A 23248-nucleotide genomic window follows, 5' to 3' on the forward strand; every position below is an offset into this window, starting at 1 on the left:
CCCCCCCCTAAAAAGGTCCCTCATGCAAGCAGAAATCGACCATCTTCTGCAAATAAACGCCATAGAACCAGTTCCTCTGGACCAGGAGGGAAAGAGATTTTATTCCATTCTCTTCCTGGTCCCCAAGAGCTCAGGGTGGGACAGGGCCATCTTAGACTTGAAGTGCCTGAACCAACATCTGGCCTACAAATGCTTCAAGATGCAGTCCCTCCAATCCATCCTGGACTGCATAAGGCAAGGAGACCTACTAACGTCCATCGATCTGAAAGAAGCTTATCTTCATATGCCCATTCATGCATCGCACAGGAAGTTCCTGCGGTTTCACTACGATGGGAGGCACTATCAGTAGAGGGCTCTGCCCTTCGGCCTCTCTCCCACCCCCAGGATTTTAACCAAGCTTCTTGCAGCGGTGGTGGCTCACCTTCGCACCCGTCCCATACGCCTGGAATGTTACCTAGACGACATCATCATTCATTCAACAACTCGTCACCAGGCTCTAAGAGACGTGCAAATCACCATACACACCCTACAGAACCACAGGTTTTCGATGAATCGGAAGAAAAGCCACCTCGACCCGGTGACTCGCATCCAGCACCTGGGCACCATAATAGACTCTGTTTCATGCCAGGTGCTTCTGTCTCCAGACTGGCTATGCAGTCTCAGGAACAGAATTCGCCAGTGCTGCCAGGTCAGATTCCTGCCAATTGTCCAACTCTCACAGCTTCTCGGCGTCATGATATCTTGTCTAAACATAGTTCCCTGGGCTCGGCTGCATGCCAGGGAACTACAGTGGTTCTTACTGCTGATGCAGAGATCGAAGGCCAGCAACTCTCCCAGGAAGGTTCGGCTATCATTGAAGGTGTTTCACTCCCTGATGTGGTGGCAGTCAACAGCAGTAGAGAAGGGTTGTCTATTCAAGGAACCCGACAGGGTCGTGGTCACCTCGGATGCCAATCTCTATGGCTGGGGGGCACATTGCCAAGGTCAACTGGCACAAGGCAGATGGTCACGGACAGAGGCAGCTCGAAGCATCAATGAGAGCAGCCAGGCTCGTCCTAAGACGGTTCACAGCCCAACTGGTGGGTTGTCATGTTCTGTTACTCACAGACAACATTGCAATGAAGGCCCATGTAAATCGGCAGGGCGGCACCCACTCCAGGAGACTCATGGCAAAGGTGGAGGCCCTGGGCCATTGGGCAGAACAACACCTAGCATCAATAAGAGTGGATCACATATCCAGCACCAGCAATGTTAAGGCAGACTGGCTGAGCTGACAGATGATTGACAACTCTGAGTGGCATCTACATCCAACTCTGTTCCGACAGATTGTGCGGTGGTTCGGGCAGCCACATGTTGATCTGTTCGCAATGGCAATCAATTCACAGCTCCCGAGATTCTTCTCACACTACCACTCACTCCAGGTGGAGGAGATGGATGCACTGAGGTCCAGGTGGCCCCCAGGTCTCCTGCATGCCTTCCCCCCCTGCCGCTCATCCTGCGGGTAATCAACAAGCTCCTGGCGGAGGAGGCGTAATTCATACTGGTAGCTCCGCATTGGCCCAGGAGGTCCTGGTACATGGATCTTGTCAATCTGTCCGTAAGGAAGCTGTGGAGAATTCCTCAGGAGCAGATCTCCCTCAGCCAGGGGGCCATCAGTCATCCAGAGCCCCAGTGGCTCCAACTAGCCATATGGCACTTGAGGGGGAGCTCCTGAGGAAACAAAAGCTTTCCGACAAAGTCACCCAGACCATTGAAGCGTCCAGAAGACCATCTACAACATGCATCTACGATGCAACCTGGAAAGTGTTCTCCACTTGGTGCAAGTGGCGTGACATTGTAGATGTTGCAGCATCCATACCTCAACTTCTGGACTTCCTTCAGGACGGATTAGACAAAGGCTTGGCGCCCAACACCCTCCGTCGCCACCGTTGTCAACTATTCTGGCAGAGACTGTCATCAGTCCAACACCCTCAGATCAAAGGTTTCTTGAAGGGAGCGACCAATCTTCAACCTCAGGTGATACACAGGTACCCGTCCTGGAACTTACCGTATGTTCTGCGAGCCCTAACCACTGCACCATTCGAACCTCTGAGAACTGCCAGTCTTCGCCACTTGACTCTTAAGACTACCTTCTTAGTAGCAATTACTTCTGCTAGGAGGGTGTCAGAGATTGCAGCGTTCTCTGTCAGGGAGGAACTGTGTATCGTCCATCATGATTGGGTCATCCTGCGTCTCGATCTCTCCTTCCTACCAAAGGTGAACTCTCACTTTCACAGATCTCAGAAGGTGATCCTCCTGAACTTTTGTCCCAGGCCTAAGCACCCCAAGCTGGCACAAGCTGGACGTTCGGCGGGCGGTCCGCATATATATGAAAAGTACTAAGGACTTCAGACATTCAGAGTCCTTCTTTGTGTCTTTTCAACCTGGGTCGTTGGGTCGTAAGATTTCATCTTCAACAATTGGATGTTGGCTGTGGGCCTGCATCAAAATGGTTTATAAACATCAGGGCAGAACCGTGCCAGGTCGTGTGACGGCACACTCCACAAGCAGTGCCGTCACTACAGCGGCTTGGGCGACCCAAGTGTCCATCATTGACATTTGCAGAGCTGCTATGTGGGCGTTCCCCACAGCTTTCATCAAAAATTATAAAATTGCCACCTTTGCCTCAGCCTCCGCCTCCTTTGGAAGACGTGTTTTGCAAAAAGTTGCCTCAGCTCCGGACAATCTGGACATGACTTTGGCCCTCCCTGGGACAAAATAGCTTGGGTACGTCCCATGCTTGGACTCTCCAAGCAGCGCACAGGAGAATGACCGTTGGCTTACCTGAACAGTCATTCTCTGGGCGCTGAGGGAGAGTCCAAACCCGCCCAGGGTTTCTTGAAAGGTCCAAGGCTCGGCATTATGATTAGGATACCTGAAGGGCATCCTACAGTGGACAAGACTTTGTTTTTAAACTGACCTAAAGGAGGCAAAGGAGGCGTGACCAAAGAAAAATCTACTCAGTCCTAGGGCAGATAGGCTGTGTTAACCCATGCTTGGACCCTCCCGCAGTGCCCAGAGAATGGCCGTTCAGGTAAGCCAACAGTCATTTTCCCCCTTCCTCTCCATTTTTAATTACATGTTATTGCTATTTGATTATTTATTGTTTATATATTTTAATAGCTTTTAATGTTTATAAACCTCCCAGAGTCACCTCTTGGTGAGATAGATGGGAAAAAGTCTAATAAATAGAATAAAATAAATAATTGTTGTCTGGTTTTTCAAATATATTATTATAGAGATTAAATTGAAATATAACTATACACTGTTTTAAATTAATTAAAATCCTTAATATCACCTCAGTGTAGTTTTTTAAAAAACTAAATATGAATTACCGGTAAGTTTCAAAAAATGCATAATTGATAGAACTGAAAATAATTAAAAAATTAAATTGAATACAGTACTTTTATTTGATATGTCTACCTAAATGTCATATTTTATAAAGAATTCAGCACTTTAAAATATTTAAAACCATGGTCTTGATTTACATGCAGTTTTGGAAATGTGCAAAAACTATTACATGAATTTATCTTTTAAATTTGTTAATGTTTATATTTCTTTTGTCTTTGCATGCATGTACTTTCTATAATTTTATAGGTGGGCTCATGTCATGTGTGCAATTGCTATACCTGAAGTCAGATTTGGTAATGTCACAGAGAGAACACCAATAGACACGAGCAGGATACCTTTGCAGAGATTGAAACTGGTGAGTAATATTAGTCTAAATTGTTACTATAATATATAATTTACAGTCGTAGTGAATTTTACAAATTATTGTATAAACAATAGGTGCATTGCTGTATTTTCAATGACTATACCATAAATTTTGCTATACCTTATACCTTAAAGTAGCAGACTGGAAACATATACATTCATCTGCAAGATTATAACATGACATGGTTTAGTGTTTTTTTTTCCTTTAGTGTTTTACTCTTGCTTTTATTTATTTATTTTGCTCTACTACCAGCTGTAAAACCCTAAATTTTTCTTACATTTCTAAAATAGGTAAGTTGAAGTGTTTACACAGAAGGACAATTTTTCCAGCTATTATTGCTGATAAATTTGCTAACTGTATATCACAAAGTTCTGCCTCAGCAAGCATCAAGTGACAAATGTTCTTTGGAAAATATTCTTGGTTCTACTGTAAGAGCCAGCACGGACAACAAAACATATTGTAGAATTAATTGAAACCTTGTAGAACATTTGGGTATAGTTTATATATCCAAATAAATATAATGTAAAGAACATACACAATTGTTTATATGCCAAACCATAGAAAGGCCAGGGAATGGATTGGATTGAGGGTGTGTGTGTGTGTTGATTTTTATTTGAAAGAGGATGTACAATCAGGTGCATTGCATGCATTGGAAGGCTAATTTTTTCTAAGAATAATTTTTGTGTTGGCTTCTAACCATAAATAGAGATATGCTATTGCCATCTGATTAAAATTCTGAAAACAAATCTTGAGATGATGAAAGACATCAGGTATACAAAGGAGAAATGTAATAAAGCTTAGCTGATGACAAACAAATCAAATTTATAGTTATCCATATCATTAAGAACATGGGAGTGGGATTCTAGATTTACTTATGTGATAACCATTGTTTGTAAGAATTGGGATACCAATAGGATACATTAAATGGAAAACTATTGATGTTCCATGGTCATATTTGACTATAAAAGGGAAAATTCTTAAAATTGAAGGAACTGATGAAAAAGACACTGAGCGGAAATATTAAGATGAACAAATCTGTTTCTGCATAGAGTTTATTTAAAATCATAAGAATTGAGACTTATCCAGGATTGTCCAACAGATCTGGACAATTTCCATCTAGTCTTTAACATTTTCTTTTTGGGGAAGATGGTTGAGAAGGTGATGACTTACAGCTTGAGAGGACACAGCTTGAGAGGATTTAGGAAAAAGCAAATTATCTGGCATCCTTTCAGTCAGGATTGAGGCCTGGCCATAATAGTGGCATAGCATTGGTTGCATTTTTCAGTGTCCTTTGTTGAGCTTGGGATGAGAGTACTACTGTACATCCACCCTGGTCGTCTGTTCTCTCAGCAGCCTTTGTTCCCCTTGATCCTGTATCCTTCTGAGATTAATCAGAGGATTAGGAGTGTGAGACATTGTGCTATGGTACTTTTCCCTTCTTTGTGACCAGTTCCAATCAATGTTGGTAGTGGGCTGAGGTTAAGTCAGAGATCCCTGCTTTGTCAGAGGCTTTTCAGGCTTCTACTTTCTTTTAATTCCTATTTACCATTTAAGCTGCTGGAGAGAGATCATTTGTGGTCATGAAATGTCATATCACAGATCTCTGCCATAGACTGACCAAGCATCACCACGACGATCATTTATTTATTTATGAAATATATCCCCCCATCTCATTTTGAAATGACTCTTGGTGACTTACAGCAACCTTTCCTGGGTCTTGGATGCGGTGCGGTCTAAATGGGGGAGGGGAGTCTTTGGTTCAATCTTGGCAAGTCTAAGTGGCTGTGGATGTTTAAGTTTTATGGCTCTGTAAATCTTCCATTTTTAACTCTCCCTACGGATGCACTTCCTCAGTCAGAGCTATTGTGCAATATTGGGATCTTCCTGAATTTATGGCTATTGCCCAAAGGTAGGTGGAAGCTGCCACTGTGGGAGGAATTTACATTGGCTTGTCATTCCTTGTTCATAGTGAAATCGTGTCTGTGGCTTTGCCTGTTCTGTGGAACAGCATCCTCCCCGGGGATCTGGCTAACCTTGACCCTATTAGCTTGATGAACTGGTGTTTCCCCAAGTATTTGGGCCAGGAAATTAGACAAGCTCTGATGATGAAGTGCCTTTTTGTTTTGGAGGTTACTTTAACAGGTTGTCATGGGGTGATATACTGCTGTGGTAGTTGTGTACATTGCCCACAGTCATTGCTGTGGGTTAGGGTTAGGCATTCTATAAATAATTTAAATAAAAATAAATTCTACAATAATAGAAGTCCAGAAAGAATCCAGAATATCTATTTAGCAGCATTCTATAAAAAGCTTCCTCTAGGCCTGTGGTGGTTAACCTTTTTCTAAAAGTGTGCCAAAACTGTGTGCGCGCGTGCTATTGCACGCGCCCCCTGCACATGTGCGAGTGACCCCCCCCACCGCACATGCGTGAACAACTCCCATGCAGGGGGGGATTTTCACCCTCCCCAGGCTCCAGAGGCTTTCCTGAAGCCTAGGGAGGGTGAAAACGGCCTCTCCTGCTCCTCCGGAAGACCAAAAATCAGCTAGCGCATCAGAGCTGAGGACTGCCGAAGGTGGCCATGTTGGCAAATATGGCTCCACATGCCACCTGTGGCAAGCGTGCCATAGGTTTGCCATCACGGCTCTAGGCAATGTGAACCTAATGAGGACACTAAATTTGCAGAAAATATGTATGTTATAAAGAATTATAGAGGTCCATTAAAGCATTAAAGGAATTGATAAAAACCTATATATTTGAACCTGAAAAGTGGTCAAAGTGGTTGGGTTGTTAGACAACAAAATTCAATTATTGAATGGATGCTCAAGAAGAATCAGGAGATTGCTGAGAAACTAAATGAATTATTTGCACGTGTCATTGCTACAGAAGGTATAGGATAGATAACTGAGCAGACTGGATTCAACACAAGATGACAGGAAATTTGACTGTTCTTTTTGGTTTGGGGTTTTTCCATGAGACATCTTAATGTGCTAACAATGTTCGTTGTGATTATTTAAATATATCTTGATTCTCCTGTAATCATAGGTTTAGAGGACAATATATGATGGATTTATTGAAACTTGAGGGCCTTCTCATCCTGAGTATTATTTTGATTGTAAATTGAAGATTAAATAAGAATAGTACCTTTCCCCCTCAGATAAAAGATTTTTTGAAACTCAAATGGACCATAGCATATCAATATGTATCATGTATGAATTTATCTTTGAGATCCAAGTCTTTCGCAGCTGAAAATAAGGAAATTGCCAACAGTTGCTCAAGTCAGGAACACAGATGTTCATTATACACATGAAGTGTCTGGTTAACTCACAAACAGCAAGAAGAATATTTTATTTTTAAAAATAGCTAATGTTTTCACTCCCCTCAGGGAAAAAAAGGGTAAAACAGCTTCTATTTACTCAAGCAATGAACTGTTCATATGCTTTGGACTTTTACATTGTCAGCATTAATCTTCATAGAATTCCAGATGTTCTGAGTGAAGTATGTATGTGTATAAAAAAATGAAAAAAACATTTAAAATACTGGCTAAGTCAATTCAACAATAATTTAATTATGAAGTTCAGAGCTGGTTTCCCTTCCAGAAAACTTTTTTGGGGTAAAGAAAAAAGACATTGAAAAAATAATAATTATATACTATATATATATATACATACTATATTGTGAAGATTTTTATTTTCACATCCTTGCACAGTTGCATTCTTTTCTAATATGCTATTACTGAAAAAATAGGAAGTAACTTAAAGACTGGATTTATTTTTTAATAATTGTAAAACTGCAGCAATTGTATAACAGAGGCTGATGACCAAATGCTGTTCTATCAAATCTTAAAGTGCCCAGAAGCTTCCAAAAGTTGTTACTAAAATTTAATTTCAATGCAACTGAAGTAAGATGTTATTAAATTATGCCTGGAGAATAATTATATCAACTGTATTTAATTTTTTATTAAATGGAAAGGGGAGGAAATTTAGTGTTTTGTCCTGACCTTTTTGTATCCCAGCATACCTTTCAAAGGCCAAGTGCTGTCTTTACTCTGGATAACAAAATAATGTACCTCATATAAAACATTAGAATAAAGACATAGTCAATTATGGCAATGCAGAATGATAAAAGTAAAATAATGCGCTTATGTATAAAATAATATAAATTACTGTATTTTGAGATTAATATAACAGTGATTAAAATAAAGATTAATGCTTGGATGCAAATTTCTGGACTTTATTATGTTGTCATTAAGTCTTCCTTCTAAGAATTTCTTTTGAATGTTAGCAACTGAATGACATGAGGAGCAATACTTATCTGTACAATGACTGGCAGTGGTTTTTTTTTTTTTTGTCTGCCATATAGTTTCCTATTATTTTTACATTTCAGACATATTTCTCCAAGCAGAGAGGAAAATGAGTTTTGAACAGACTGAAGTTGCCTTGGGCTTTTTGATTACCTCATATTTATATTTGAGAAGTGAATCCTATATAAGCATGAGTACTTTCTGGGTGAGGATAGTATTTTGAAAATAAAATTACAAAGCAACGATAGCAAATCTATGAGATTTCTATTATGTGGTAAGGTCAAAGTTTTATCTGAATGTGGTTATAAATTTGCACCTGAAGGCAAATAACTTTGGGTCTAAAAACCAAAGACCATTGTTTTGACCCTTGAAAAAGGTGATCCATTTAAAAAATAAATTTACTTTAGTTTGCCATTTTTAAAAAATAAAATAAAATAAAATGGAACAGTTGGTATAGTAGTGCTAAAGGTGTCCATACTATAATCCTCTTTTAAAATAAAATCTAAAAACAGAACTAAACCAATTTGTTCATTGTCTTGGGTTTAATTTTACAAGAAAATTGATTAAGTACAAAGTTTTGAATAGCTACTCCCTTTTTCTAGCAATGTACAAATATTTGACACTGATACACTATGCTGTTGTCATGCAATTCCTGGAATATAAGCAACTATTGATTAACTTTCAGCATTTCAAAAATATTGCTGCAGGCAGTAATATGAAAGAAAGTCATTATACTGAACATTAACTTACACATTGACTAGCCGACTTCCATATTCTCTGTTTTGGAATAATACTCAGAATTGTTCAACCATATTTCTATAATGTTTCAAAAATAATATTAAAATACATTGACGAGGAATGAATGCTTGCATTTTTCAGTTAGAAAGTTGTTAAAATATAGTTAGTAGACTAAAAATTCACTAGAGAGTTTTTTGTCAGTTCATAATTTATGATTGCATTAAAATGATGCCAGTGCGTAGAATATATCTTATCATACGTTTTTGTGGGTCTGATTTTAGTAGCATAAAAATGAATGCGACATGTCATCTACTTTTTCTAAAAATTATATGTTGCTGTAAATTGATTTTGCTGTGCTTAATTTTGTATGTAAGTAATATAGATGTAAAATATTTTTAATAAAATATGTATTGGATTGGTATACTAGTTTTGAAATCCAAAATATATAAAAGTGAATTGTAGAATATAAATTTAATATTATTACTTCTAAATACAGATTTTTTACTTTTGCTTACAATTATAATTTTGAAAAACTAATCAATCAAAACTATTCAAGACATTGATGGTGGAAAAATATTAAATACCTACCTCTTAAGAATATTTTATTTTTACAATATTTACACATTACACAAAGACATTTATACATCAGTCATTAATCAATGTTTGATGTCTATAGCAGAGTAAGTGAAATTTTCTCTTAAATTACTATTTGATATATAAGTTGTTAACAAATGGTTAAATATCAGCTTTTTACATATCCATAAATAATTTTGTCAGTGGTACATATAGTTTATTTACAAATATTGTGACCTAAAAGTCTGTATTTGTAAAGAATAATTCTGAAAGTAAGCTTTAATTTCACACATTTCAAGTACTTAACAATACATATCATATTTATTTTAAACAATTTTTAAAAGTATTAAAATTAAATTTGATGAATTAATTTTATATTGATTTATCATACATGAAATGAAAATTAATAAAGCATTACTTTATTTAATAAATAATGAAACATTTCTCATATAGATATAATTGCAGCTTTACATATCATTTCCTTATTGTACCAAATATGCAATAAATCAGTTTTAACAAACCTCTGTTTAATGTAATTTGGATTCAATGGATTGAGCGTTTCTATACCTTGCATGTCTTAAATCCCATTCACAGTTTTTCACACGTCTAAAATATGTATGCATAAAATTTCTTTTGGTTTTAACAGATGTTCCTTTTCATCTTGTTGAGGATTCACTCTAATGGATATCCATTATGGAAGCCCATATAAAGTATAAACAAATTCTGAGAAATAAGAGGTGAAAGGATTGCAGCAGCAACCTGGCTAATGTTATCATCTTGATTTTGTTCTCGATAATTCCTTGATGTTAATTACATGTCATTTTATTAGCCATATTCAATAGATAACAGTATTGTGTCTGTTGATGCAGTTAAGTGCAAATCCTATTTAGTTCCGGGCAGGATATTATTTTATATTCTGCTTGTGTTTCTGCCAAAAGATGTAATATAGTCTTACATCCAGAGTGAATTGTAGATCATTATCCTTAGAAAACAGTGACTAAAAAGTAATTTGCTGACTCTGCATTTTTAATGGTCTGGTATTTTTTCCATATTAAATATATACTGTAAATAATGTGAAACATGGATATTACATATTCTTATTAAATAGATTATACAACAATACTAATGTAATCTACCAATTAATTTTTATCCAATTGGCTTTGTGCCTGAGATAGGCACAAAGATAGCCTGATTTCTAGCCTGGTGCCTTAACCACTACATCAAAGTAGCTCTCAACAAATAAACAGTGGTAATAAAACAACATTTATTAAATATGGCAGTAGAGTAAGTTATGGCTAGTAAGGCAGAATAAAAATTGAAAGTCTTGTATAAACTGATTTAAGTTCATTTGCTACGTTAAGCTTAAAATCTCAGTGCATAAATATAAATAGGGTTTAATTTTAGTGTTAAAATTTATTATAAAGCAAAATATTAAAACTTCAATTTGGAATAAATATTAATCAGAGTGGACTCATTTACATCTGGCATCAAAGTTAATTGGCACAAAGACAGCAGAATATAAGTAAACAGGGGCTAGGACAGGTCCATGCAATCCATGGACCACATGCAGCCCTGAACAGCTAATAATATAGTCCAACAAGATCGTAAACTTTTACAATTCTTATGTAATTTATCATATATACATTAGGTATATTATATATTTTATATGCAGCCTAAGACAATTCGTCCTCACTCAGTCACTCAGTGCAGTCCAGGCAAGCCAAAAGGTTGGACCCCCATGGGTTAAGGGACTTGCAAGTCTGGTGAGGCAAAATTACTTTAATGATATTCCAAAGCCAGCTCTGTAGGATATAGGTTGTCACAACCTTTCTAATTTCTGAGGCTTCCGAAATTAGAAAACTGAAAATAAAACATTAAGACGGTTGTTGACATTTATTCTAGGAAAGGTTTTTACATATAAGAGCTTCACTACATGGATTTTTTTAGGCAGTCATGAAATAGACATTGTGATTTTATATTTTAAAACCCACTATTATGTCTGCCTTTTGTTTTTCAACTCTAGCTACAGTGCAAGTTCAGATGACAAGTAGAGAAGACAAAACAGGATGAATCTATTCCCTATACATTATTTTGTTTAACAATAAATATCTAAGAAAAGTAGAGTTCTAGACTGACTATATTTTTAATGAGGCAATGAGCTTCCTGAGTGAAGTGGTCTACGCTTTTCCTGTAGATACGGTGGGAGGGGCTACAGGTGGGTTTAGTCACAGCCTGATTGGTCCAGAGACTGAGGGAATTTTCTTAAGTATCCTTCCTTCCCTATTGGCTCCCAGTTTCCCTCAGTCTTTGGTTCAAGCTACTAGCTGTGGCTCCAGTGAGGTACTTATTGAAATTTAAATTTCTCATTTGGTTGATTGTATATTCTAAATTTTCTAAAATTTCGACTGCTGGCCATAGAGATTGATCGTCAGCCTCACAAGGGGATAGGAGTGTCCTGGTCTCCTACCCCTGGGCCTGGAGGGAGGCTTGCCCAGTCCCTGGGCATGCAGGGGTGGCAGGCTCCTACTGCAGTCGAGTGGATTGAAGGCTCCTGCAGGTGGCGATTGATTAGCGCGCTACCTTCAGCTTGTTCTTCCTTCTTAATTTGCCAATCGCAAGCCTCGCTGCGGCTTTAACATCTCGCCACAACTTCGAGGCCCTAAAGGAGCTCAGCGCTGCCTCCAGAGCCTCACCGCACCTTTAAAGTTTCGCTGCGGTCTCAATTCTACTGGCATTGAGAGGCGCGCCTCAGATTGATAAAACTGCTTTGAGCGCGGCGCTGCAGCTTGCAAACTAACGGTGTGGCGCGGATTGAACTGTCTAGCCGCTGAAGGACTCCCAAGATGACTCGGCTCGTCACGAGACTGCAACATCAGAGCCAATTATACTGGGCACCTTCCTCTGGTTACATGAGGCGCGGTGGCCATTTTGGGGCGACCTCATGGGCGGTGGCCATTTTGTACAGCAGCGGCCTGCATCATGGCCATTGATCAAGGCCAGCAGGCGTCCCTTCCTCCATCCTCTGTCCTACATCGCGGCCATTAATCGAGGCTGGTAGGCGTCTTCTCTTCCATACAACTGCCTGCAGCACACACATAAATCAAGGCCGGCAGGCTTGCCGCAGCTTAATCCAGGCATAGACCACGTGAGTGAGACATGGCCTCCACAGCCCCTGAACCAGTGCAGGCCCAGGGAGAAATGGCAGAGGAAGGCCAGAGCAGACTCAGGACCAGGGCAGTGGCCTCTAGACCTGCAGATGACCAGCGCCCTTCCCGAGCGGCTGCAAGGAACGAGTCAAGGAGACAGAAGGCCTTAGAGAAACAGATGGCCAGGGCGGAGAAGCTAGCACAAGTTGTTAGGCCTGAATCCCGTTGTAGATGCAGATCTCCAATTGGGCCCAGCTCTCACCATTCTGGCTCGCTCCCCAGTGGTTTCAGTCCTTCTTCCTCTTCCATCTCCCCTGCAAGACCTCGCAGGCAGGTGGCTTCTCCTTCACTTCCTGTCTCACCAAGATCGTATAGGGAGGGACAAGGGATCCAAGGGAAGGGGGATCTCGGAACTACCTCCCGGCCTCACAACTTGCCCCCCGGGGGGCCCGTCCCGGGGTCCTTCCGATGAAGACCTAGAGGACCTTGAGCTTCTGCCTGAAAACATCAGGACATTCATTTCCTCTGCTATTTCTCAGGCCTTTCCGAATGGAAACGATCTTCTCAAGGGGTGGCAAGACCTCATTCTGGCTCCAGGCACCCCAGATCTCCATCTTCTTCTTGGGGACAGGATCCACCCAGGCCTCCTTCCCCTTTGGTGGTTAGTGAGGGCTCAATTCTAGAGGAGGTTGCTCATCCGGACCTGGGGTTCTCGGAAGATGAGGATCCGTTCCTCCTGACCCCCTGGCATTCCCAGGCCTCTTTCCTCCCCCGGCCTTCAAACCTCTTCTACATAAGGCTAAAAAGACTACCCAGATTGGTACAGGGGCTCCTCCAGTGTCCCAACACAGGGATCCCAACCTGGCTATGTTTATTCATCCCAATACGGATAAGGAGGAAGTCCCAGCCCCTCCTCTATTCCTAGAGGTGGTTAAGAACCAGTGGGCTCGACCTTCCTCCTTGCCTAGCCCCGGGAGTAATGATCGGCACTTCTACAATATGGAGCAGGCCTTCTCCCAGGCCCTATAATTGCCAACAGTAGATGCCCCCATTGCCCTTCTTGCTAATGCATCTACCGTAGTCTCAGGGGATGTGGCCGACAAGCTAAAGCCCGAGGACAAGCGTGTGGAACTTACTCTCCATAATAATTTTTAACGATTTGGCCTGGGCCATTAAGTCGGCTGCTGCAGCATCTTACTTTAATCGCATGGCTGTTATGTGGTTTCGCCAATTACAGGACCGCATTCCAATCCAAGATGAGCGTCTTCACCAAGACCTCACCAAAATTATCTCGGCCACCCAGTTTTCTGCAGACGCCACTCTAGATTCCATCATGTTTGCATCAAGGGCGTTGTCCACCTCAGTAACGTCAAGGTGCCTCTTGTGGCTTCGCAAATGGACAAGTCCAAGTGGAATTTGGCAGCGGCCCCTTTCACCGGCTCCAATCTCTTCGGGGCTTCGCTCGACCTGATCCTTGTGGAAACAAAGGACAAGAAGGTCCTTCCCTCTAACACCAAGAAGCCGGAGTCCTATCAGGCTTCTTACCAAAGACATTCTTCTTTCTGGCCTCCTGACCATGACTATCGGCAGCAATGATATGCCCCCTATAAATATGACAGACAGACTCACCATCCTTTTTATCAAGATAGGGGTAGATATCAGGGTAAGTCTAAACGGCCCTTTCATGGAGGGGGCAGCCGCCCCTTCCACAGAGGGAAATGACTCCAATCCAGGTCAGCCCATAGGCGGCTGCCTTGCGTCCTTTGTGGATCAGTGGGACCAGATAACATCGGATGCCTGGGTCAGGTCAACCATCAGGGACGGCCTCCATCTGGAATTTCTCTCCCTTCCCCCGACACTCTTCAGGACCTTCCCCTTGTCCAGGGATCCGGAACGACGCCACCTAATGAGTCTGGCCATCCAACAACTGCTGGACATTCGGGCCGTAGAACCGGTTCCACCAGAGGAGTACGTGTTAGATCTGTACTCCAACCTCTTTGTTGTCCCTCCATCTGGGGGATGGAGAGGAATCTTGGACCTGAAGTGTCTCAATTCTTATCTGGTCTACCGGCGCTTCAAAATGTCGTCTCTCAGGTCCATTCTCCTGGGGATCCAGTGGGGCGATTTCATGGCATCTGTAGATCTGACGGAAGCGTATCTACACATCCCGATCATACCAGCCCATCGCAGATTCCTTCGCTTCTCCCACGAGGGGCGCCACTTCCAGTACAGGGCCCTCCCATTCAGTGTAGCTTCTGCTCCCCGCACATTCACGAAGGTCCTGGCAGCATTGGCAGCTCACTTGTGATCCCTCCTGGTGAGACTCCATTGCTATCTCAACGACATGCTCGTTCTGGCCCAATCATGCATGCATGCAATTCACGACTTGAACCTGACCATCCGGACTTTACAGTCCCTGGGATTTTCCATCAACTTCCCCAAGAGCCATATCTCTCCCTCGACGAAGATCCATCTGGGCACAGTGCTCTGTTGCAGGACTTGTTTGACTTTCCCCAGAACGTCTAACAAATCTTCAATCCTTGGCACGACATGTCCGTGCAAGTCGGTCAGTTTCCATCCTGACCTTGGCATGCTTGCTGGGCAAGATGGTGTCGTGCATAGGGATAGTTCCCTGGGCCGGTCTCCATTCTCGGACACTTCAATGGATGCTCATTCCTTACCAACGCCACCGCGTGAGCAATTCTCTGCATTCAGTCAACCTGTCACCCGGGCTTCGCTGGTCCCTGAGGTGGTGGTTGTCCCCGGCCTTGTGTCACAGATCTGAGTTTTGGGAACTGGATCACATCTCGATCATGACAGACGCGAGCCTTTATGGCTGGGGGACCTTGATGGAATCCAGGCTGGCACAGGGTCGTTGGACAAACTCAGGCTTGTGCCACAATATAAATTGGCTGGAGCTGAAGGTAGCTTGCCTGACCCTCCTTCACTTTCGGGACTCAATTGCCAATCACCACGTGCTCCTCCTGATGGACAATGTCACCACAAAGGCCCACATAAACCATCAGGGGGGGACTCAAGCTCAGAAACTCAGACTCTGGGTGGAGAAGAACCTGGCATCAATAACATCAGAGCACATCTCGGGCATAGCCAACCATCAGGCTGACTGGCTGAGTCGGGCAACAGTCGACCACAGCGAGTGGCAGCTGATTCCAGAACTATTCCACAGAATTTGCCACCGCTTCGGCAACCCATTGGTGGAATTGTTCATGAGCCTGACCAATGCTCAGCTGCCCTGGTTCTTCTCCCGCTTCCCAGCATGCAACACAGAAAGGACAGATGTCCTCAGAAGTCCATAGCTCCCGGGCCTTCTTTATGCCTTTCTCCCTCTCCCTCTAATCCAGGGGACTCTGAGGGAGGTAGTGATAGAGAGGGCACACATCATCCTTGTGGCCCCTTATTGTCCGAGATGGCCTTGGTTTGTGGACCTCATCCAGCTGTCCGTATCTCCCCCATGGAGGATTCCTCAGGAGGAGATTGCCCTGTGCCGGGGAGTCCTATTCCATCCAGAGCCCCAGTGGCTCCAACTGACCGCCTGGCACTTGAGTGCCTCCTCCTGTGGGACGCTAACCTGTCAGCCAAGGTCATTTCCACCAATGAGGTTTCCAGGCGCCAGTCGACCACACGTATTTATAATTCGACATGGTCAATGTTCGTCTCCTGGTGCAGAAGGTTTGATCTAACTCCGACCAATGCATTGGTTGCCCAAGTCCTTGGTTTCCTATAACACGGCCTAGACCAAGGTCTTTCTCATAACACCTTACAGGTGGCTTCCCTCTCCTCCGTTCTGGCGGGGGATGGCTGATTTTCCTTGGCCCAGGTCCCACTAGTCAAACGGTTTCTAAAAGGAGCGGCAAACCTGTGCTCTCCTCCAGTGCATAGGTTTCCAATGTGAGATCTCTCCCTAGTCCTTAGAGCTCTCACGGGCCCCCCCTTTGAACCATTGAGGACAGTACACCTCAGGTATTTGACTCTAAAGGTAACCTTTCTTGTCGCCATTACTTCGGCTCGACATATATTTGAGTTAGGTGCCTTGTCATCCAAGGAGGACCTATGCCAATTCCACCAAGACAGGGTCATCCTGCGACTAGACCCGACATTCCTCCCGAAGGTCAATTCCCTCTTTCACAGATCGCAGGAGGTCATCCTCCCTAATTTCTGTCCCTCTCCCTCCCATGATAGGGAACTCCTTTGGCACAGGTTTGATGTCTGCCATGTTTTGTACATTTATCTCAGGCGCACATCCTCCTTTCGTCGATCAGAGGCCCTCTTCATGTCCTTTCAGCCCAGCACCCTGGGAGCTAGGATCACTTCTGCTACTATAGGCAGATGGTTAAGAGAGGCTATCATGGCGGCCTACAAAGCCTTAGGTCAAGTTCTGCCTCAGGGAATTACGGCCCACTCCACTCAGAGTGCAGCTACCATGGCTGTGTGGGCCACTAGGACCCCTCTAGAGGACATCTGTAGGGCAGCCACTTGGGCCTCTCCAATGCCCTTTAGTTGACATTATTGATTAGATTGTTTTGCTTCAGCAGACATGTCCTTCGGCCGTCGGGTTCTCCAACAGGTGATGACCTCCCCTCCCCCGGAGTCTACATCCCGCCCTGGGACTTAGCTTGGGTATGTCCCAGCTGTAGCCCCTCCCACCATATCTACAGGAAAAAGAACGTTGGTCCTTACCCGAACGTTTCTTTTCTGTAGAAAGGTGGGAGGGGCTACATCCCGCCCTAGTGTTCTAGTTAGTTCAGGTGAGTGGTGGTCGCGTGTGTGTGTATGCACTGCCTTTTTTCCTTACATACTATTTCACAGCTTTTTCCATTCGACCTCGTGGAGACTGGGAGCCAATAGGGAAGGAAGGATACTTAAAAAAATTCCCTCAGTCTCTGGACCAAGCAGGCTGTGACTAAACCCAGCTGTAGCCCCTCCCATCTTTCTACAGAAAAGAAACATTCAGGTAAGGACCAACGTTCTTTTTGTCTCATTTTTGAAATGATGAATTGACAATGTCAAAATAAACAGTATACTAGAAATAGTTTTTCTAGTAGAGAAATAGTTTTTCTGCTAAAGTTTCTCATTCTTTATGAGAGTCAAAACACTGTCATAATTTACTATGCAAGAGTCATTTTGAACTCTTTGGATTTATTTGAAAGAATGCCATTTTTGATATATTTAGTGATTCCTGACCCATATTTAATGCTCAAACGTTTTAAGTGTTCTGAAATACAATAAATCAGATTCTGATTTTTTAATAAAATGAACAAACAACATATCTTTCTAAGTTGCTTTCCTCTTAGAAAATAGTGTTTATATCAGTTTTCCGTCAGAAAGATACTATCACAATTGGTTTTGTAATCCTTCAATTCTGCATGTTTTTATTCAAAAACATGCATTTAAATGATAACGCTAGGCTGAGTTTTAATAAAGCATAAAAATTTTAAAAGCTATAATCTTATATAAATCTTACGTAATTTTTTTGTGGGGGGGAGTAGACTACACTGAACGCAAAGCATTCCATTCATAGTTTAATTACTGGATACAAAGACAAGTGAGAATCAGCTTAACTCTTTACTAGCTGCCATAAATATAAAACAAATTAAATACTGTGAAAAAAATATCAAGAATGAATACTATTACAGAAGATAAGCATACATTAAATTTTCAAATGAGATATTGTTATCAAAATTTTTCAGAGCTAAATTGCTTGCAGTAAGCTATGAATGAAATTCCTTCTCACCAAAATTAGATTCTTTTCTTTGAGGATGGTAGTAGAACATATGTGGAGATAACATATTCCAAAATATCCAGTAGAATCCTTGCTACTGTGTTGATCAAACATATTTTGAATGCTTTTATATCATGTGATGTAAAATCTTAATCATTATGAACATGTCACCAATACAGATTGTTGAATAAAATGTTACAAATAATTTTGGTATTCACCATATTACGAATTAATACATTTAAAAATATAAATAAGGATGAAAAAGTAAATTTGAAGGAAAATATTATAAGCAATCACATGAGTTGTGGCTCAAACTCATTGCAATACTCTGCTCAAGTTAAATGGTCTTTAATACAATGTTCTTCCACAGACCTCATTGAGGAAGAAATACTATGTCTAAATTATGGACATGTTATTTGCTGAACTTTTATGAGAAACTTGTTCTGTATTCTACTTCTGTATTTTACTTTAAGTATGTTCTGTTTATTTGTGTGTAAGTAATTTCAAGTATATGTGTGTAAGTGATTTTTAGTGCTATAATACATACAGAATTCGTAATAAATCTTGTCATACCGTTGACAGTACAAAGTAGGTTAGAGGAGAAAATTACTAACACAAGAAAACGGCTCAACGTGCAATAATAACTGGTTGATTTTTAAACCTCTTTTCCTGTGATTAAGTTCCATAGTCCAAAGACACTCAGTGGCTTGCCTGTACCCCTATTTAACTATTTTAAAAAGGAACTCAATAACTTCAAAGATTATGTATAATACAAAGCTAGTGCTTGCAAGTTGTATAATGTGTGGTGTTTGTTGTTTACATAACAAGACACCTGAAGGTTGCCTTATTTTAGACAGTCCTTCAATAGTTTGATTATAGGCGCCTACAACATGAAGTTGGAAGAATAAAGCCACTTTGCATAAAGATCTATATGAAGCTAATTTCACTGCCTTCGGGATAATTATTGTCCCTTGTGAGTAACTGTAGATATATACTATCCCCCGTTACTATCTGTAGCTGTACAGTACCATTTTTTTCTCCACAATTGAGTTACAAAGGAAAATAATTCTAAAAATGAGTTTTGCATATCAGTATTAAAATACAATTTAAAACTTGTTGATGAGTAATTATGTGTTACAATTTTATAGTTTTGTGAGTTTAGTGGCAGGTGTCTCACAAATGGCATTATAAAGAACAAAAGTATATGCACATATGCACACATATACAGTACATATTCACAAATTCAAAGTTACTATTATGAAGACTTTTCTTTGATTTTATTACTTGAAGAATGTATAGCCCTTAGTGGCTTTGTCCATTGTAGAGAAGAAACTAAAACGATGTGTACATTGTGTAACTCATTATCATGCTTCTAGGTTATTGCACAGTGTTAATATTATGCATTTTAAATATTAAATATTTTGCTTCCTGCAACACAGCAGTAACCCCCCCCCCCTTCTTACTCAAAGTACACAATAGCAGTAGCAGCTATGTACCTTTTGGCTGGAAAAATGTCACAGAAGTCTACATCTTCCTTTGTAATATGCAAACACAAACATTATTCAATTATTATTGTGCATATCCAACCCTTGTGAACTTTGAGATAAATTCATAATTTTGTCTTTCGTTTGCCAATCTGAAGGTGGGAAAACCTGGTGTTTTCCAGTTTATCATTTCTACAAATTTTACATATTCATTTTATTAAAACCAAATAATCTCCAGTAAAATGGAAAGGACCAAGGAAACTGCCCTATATTTTACTGAATATTTGTAAGCCTTCAAGCAATTGTTGTATTTCAGTGTTCAAGCCATTTAAAAAAGAATGTAATTTATGGTTACCAATGGGGCCTTTATTAACATTTAAGAGACAATTATGAATTTAGATTTGTCCACAATATATGTGGGGAAATAGCAATCTTTACACCAAGAACTGAAGCTGATAATCCATGTTTTACTGTTTCAGCAGAAAAATGACAGAAATGGAACATACTTTAATTCTAGCCAATCTGCAAAATATTTTATTCAGGGTCTATGTTTTTGTGATTAGCAACAAATACCTTCTATTAAGCCATCCAATAGAATATAAGGACCTATCTATCCTGCTTATACCATTCCATTTTCACTTGTAGCCTCAGCTTACAACCTCTGTCAACTGCAGGCCTGTTCAGAAATAATTGCAGTTTAGTTCAATTGGTTTTACTTGCAGCAAACAGTCTTCAAAACAACTCCCCCCACCCAGTAAATAAAATAAAACGGCAGTTTTAAATACAATTTACATTGAAATCAATCTCTCTCTCTCTCTCTCTCTCTCTTTCTCAGAGAGAGAGAGGAGGGGGCAAGAGAGTTGCAATATAAAATAAAGTATAAAAATACAAAATGGTCAAGTACTCAGTGTGATTTGGATAGAACAGCTATTATTTTCAAATTAATTTCCTTCTCATTTCCTTTTCTCTTTATTCTGAACCTTTTTAAAGAAATAGAATAACATTTCCCCATGTCTTTGTAAGATTAATGTATGTATCCATGGTATTTTCCATGCCTCATCTGTTTGGTCACTAAACTGTCAATAAGATCATGCCAGAAACCGATATCAATCAGATTTACCCAGGCTTTAGATGTTTTAGTACTTTTTATTGATAAATTTATGTTTTTGACTTTTTATATTCTGCTTTTATATTAATATTTTATTAGCCATCTTGAGTGTTCCTAGAGTAAAGATACTCTGATAAACTGTTACTGATCCACTAACCTTACGTAGTATGAAAGAATGTTGATGTATCATATATATTCAGGTTGTGATAATTTGAGGCAGTGGATTCTTTTCCTTTAGGTTCAACATTTATAATACAAATAAAATATGAACATGTTGAAGAAACTATTACAGAATAAAGCAAGTATATTTTTTAAAGGGAAACACTATGAAATAACTATAATATTGTTTAATGTTTAGTGTTTTTTTCAGCAATAAGGAGTGCTTTAAGACTTTAGTCTTTAATCTTAAAGAGTCCTTTAAGATTGGATTAGTATTATAATTATAAGGTCTAGCATTTGAATATGATTTGAGTATTTTGAGTATATTTTAATTCATGAAATTCGAAGTCCAGAAGATTTGTGTCAGGAGATAATTGCTCATTGTAAACTGTATAATAATTGATATGAGATTTTGCATGTTCACTCATTTTGTGTTTTGATTCTAAAGGAATGTATGAAAATATTATGTAGGTATACATAAACTATATTTTCATATTTGTTTTAGCCACTTTTTAGAATGATTTTGGTGACACCATAATATTTGAAAACATTGCTCCAAGCAAACAGCACCAACTCATTATTTTATATTAACTTAGTATTATAGCATTTATACAAGCAATTCCTTTTATTTCTTTTCATCTCGGTTATAGCCCACCTTATTGAAAGAACAAGTGATTTTCACTACTTGTAAAAATCCTGATTCCCACTTATGTTGGACAACAGATTTCTAACAGGGATTTCAAATTCTGTTTCCCAATGCATTGCAATGAAGTTTCAAATGTTTCGTCTGAAGTTTTCTGCCTATCTGGAATACGTTTCATACTTCTGAGAGTCTAAATACCCAAAAGTACCCCTAACATGTTAGTGTGTGCGAATAATAATATTATGTTTGTATAGGTGTAGATAACATGAATAATCCCTGCTTTTTGTCATCATGATGTAAAATCAATCAGTTGAAACTTTCATTTTATCAGAATTTGTATAAATAACCATGCTTCTTCTAAACCAGAGGTGTCAAACTCATGTCGTCACAGCGTTGTCACATGATGTATCAGGACTTCCCCCCTTTCTCTAAACCCGGCGTGGGTGTGGCCAGCATATGATGCATCCGGCCCACGGGGCAGGAGTTTGACAGCCCTGTTCTAAATCAAATTCCAAAATGTTTTATTTCTTTTTAGAAAATTGTAATTCTCAATTGTAATGATAAAACATGAGGTAAATAATATACATTTGTTTTGTATTTCAACAAATTTGTTATCTTTCTTAGTAGTTGAATCTCAAGCATGTATTCAGAAAATAGTTTAATAAACAACAAACTGAAAGCTGTTTCACCAACCAATTTTTGATTCTACAGTTATAGTTGCACAAACCTTCCCTACTTAAACCAGAAGATTAAACTCTCAAATAATATGTATCTTCTTCCCATGGGTTGGAGAAAATAAGAGCACAATTGTCTGAATACTTTATGAGTTATTGGATGTTTCCATTAAAATAGTTAAAAATACAAGAATTGTTCAACACTAGTAATTCATTGAAAGGCATCTTTTTTGAGCCTATTAATGGAATTCTATGATTTAGAATAGAATAATGAGAAGGTGCATGCTGACCCAAACACCTGCCTTGGCCAGAATGCTCACGTACTATTTACACTTGCAATGACTCCACTTCAGCAGATAAGACAAACAACAGAGTTGTTTGTCATTACCCATACACTTCAAAAATGCAGCATTTTTACCTCTCCAGTGCAGAGGCATCCACCTACATAATTGACAACAGCTTTCTCTTGGCCAGACACATAGGGATTCTCATGTCTCCTTTAAATACATTGCAGCGCATTGCTGAAATGCCAGTAAGTAGCCTCAAGGTAGATGAAATTTTGATATGAGTATTTGTATCACATCAGAATTCTCTGTCAGAGCTTGCCAAGATTCCTCTTTCTAAATATTTGAACATGCAAGCCTTAAATGTGACTGAATATCTTAGGACTGTTTCCGTCTCTCATGAGGTATATGTGTGTGTTTTTAATTTAAATTATCTCTTTGAGGTTTGTAGGAGAAAAGAAAATATTTATCTTTTAGCTTATTGGTATCAGCAGGCAAGCTAGTCAGCCTCAGAAGGATGGAAGGTTTATTGGTTAGGAAGCATAGGCACCCAGTTTGTGATAAAGAATTCTTTGCGGGGTTTTTCCTCAGTAAAATAAATTGCTTAGAGCATATTGCTCTGGATTTAATCCTTTCATCTTGGTC

At 40.1% G+C, this 23248-nt stretch overlaps 1 protein-coding gene across 13 annotated transcripts in view; it reads left to right on the forward strand.

The window, feature by feature from the left end:
• The window catches only part of KDM4C (lysine demethylase 4C), a 221225-nt gene that overhangs the window by 175547 nt on the left and 22430 nt on the right, over positions 1-23248 (forward strand). For all 13 annotated transcript variants that reach the window (XM_081945825.1, XM_081945829.1, XM_081945833.1 and 10 more), the window contains one exon: positions 3637-3745. In XM_081945825.1, coding sequence (XP_081801951.1) covers positions 3637-3745 — 109 coding nt within the window. The remainder of the gene's footprint in view (positions 1-3636; positions 3746-23248) is intronic.

The sequence above is a fragment of the Natrix helvetica genome (genome assembly GCF_964273705.1).
Source record: "Natrix helvetica genome assembly, chromosome: 2".
In the NCBI taxonomy this organism is placed as follows: Eukaryota; Metazoa; Chordata; class Lepidosauria; order Squamata; family Natricidae; genus Natrix; species Natrix helvetica.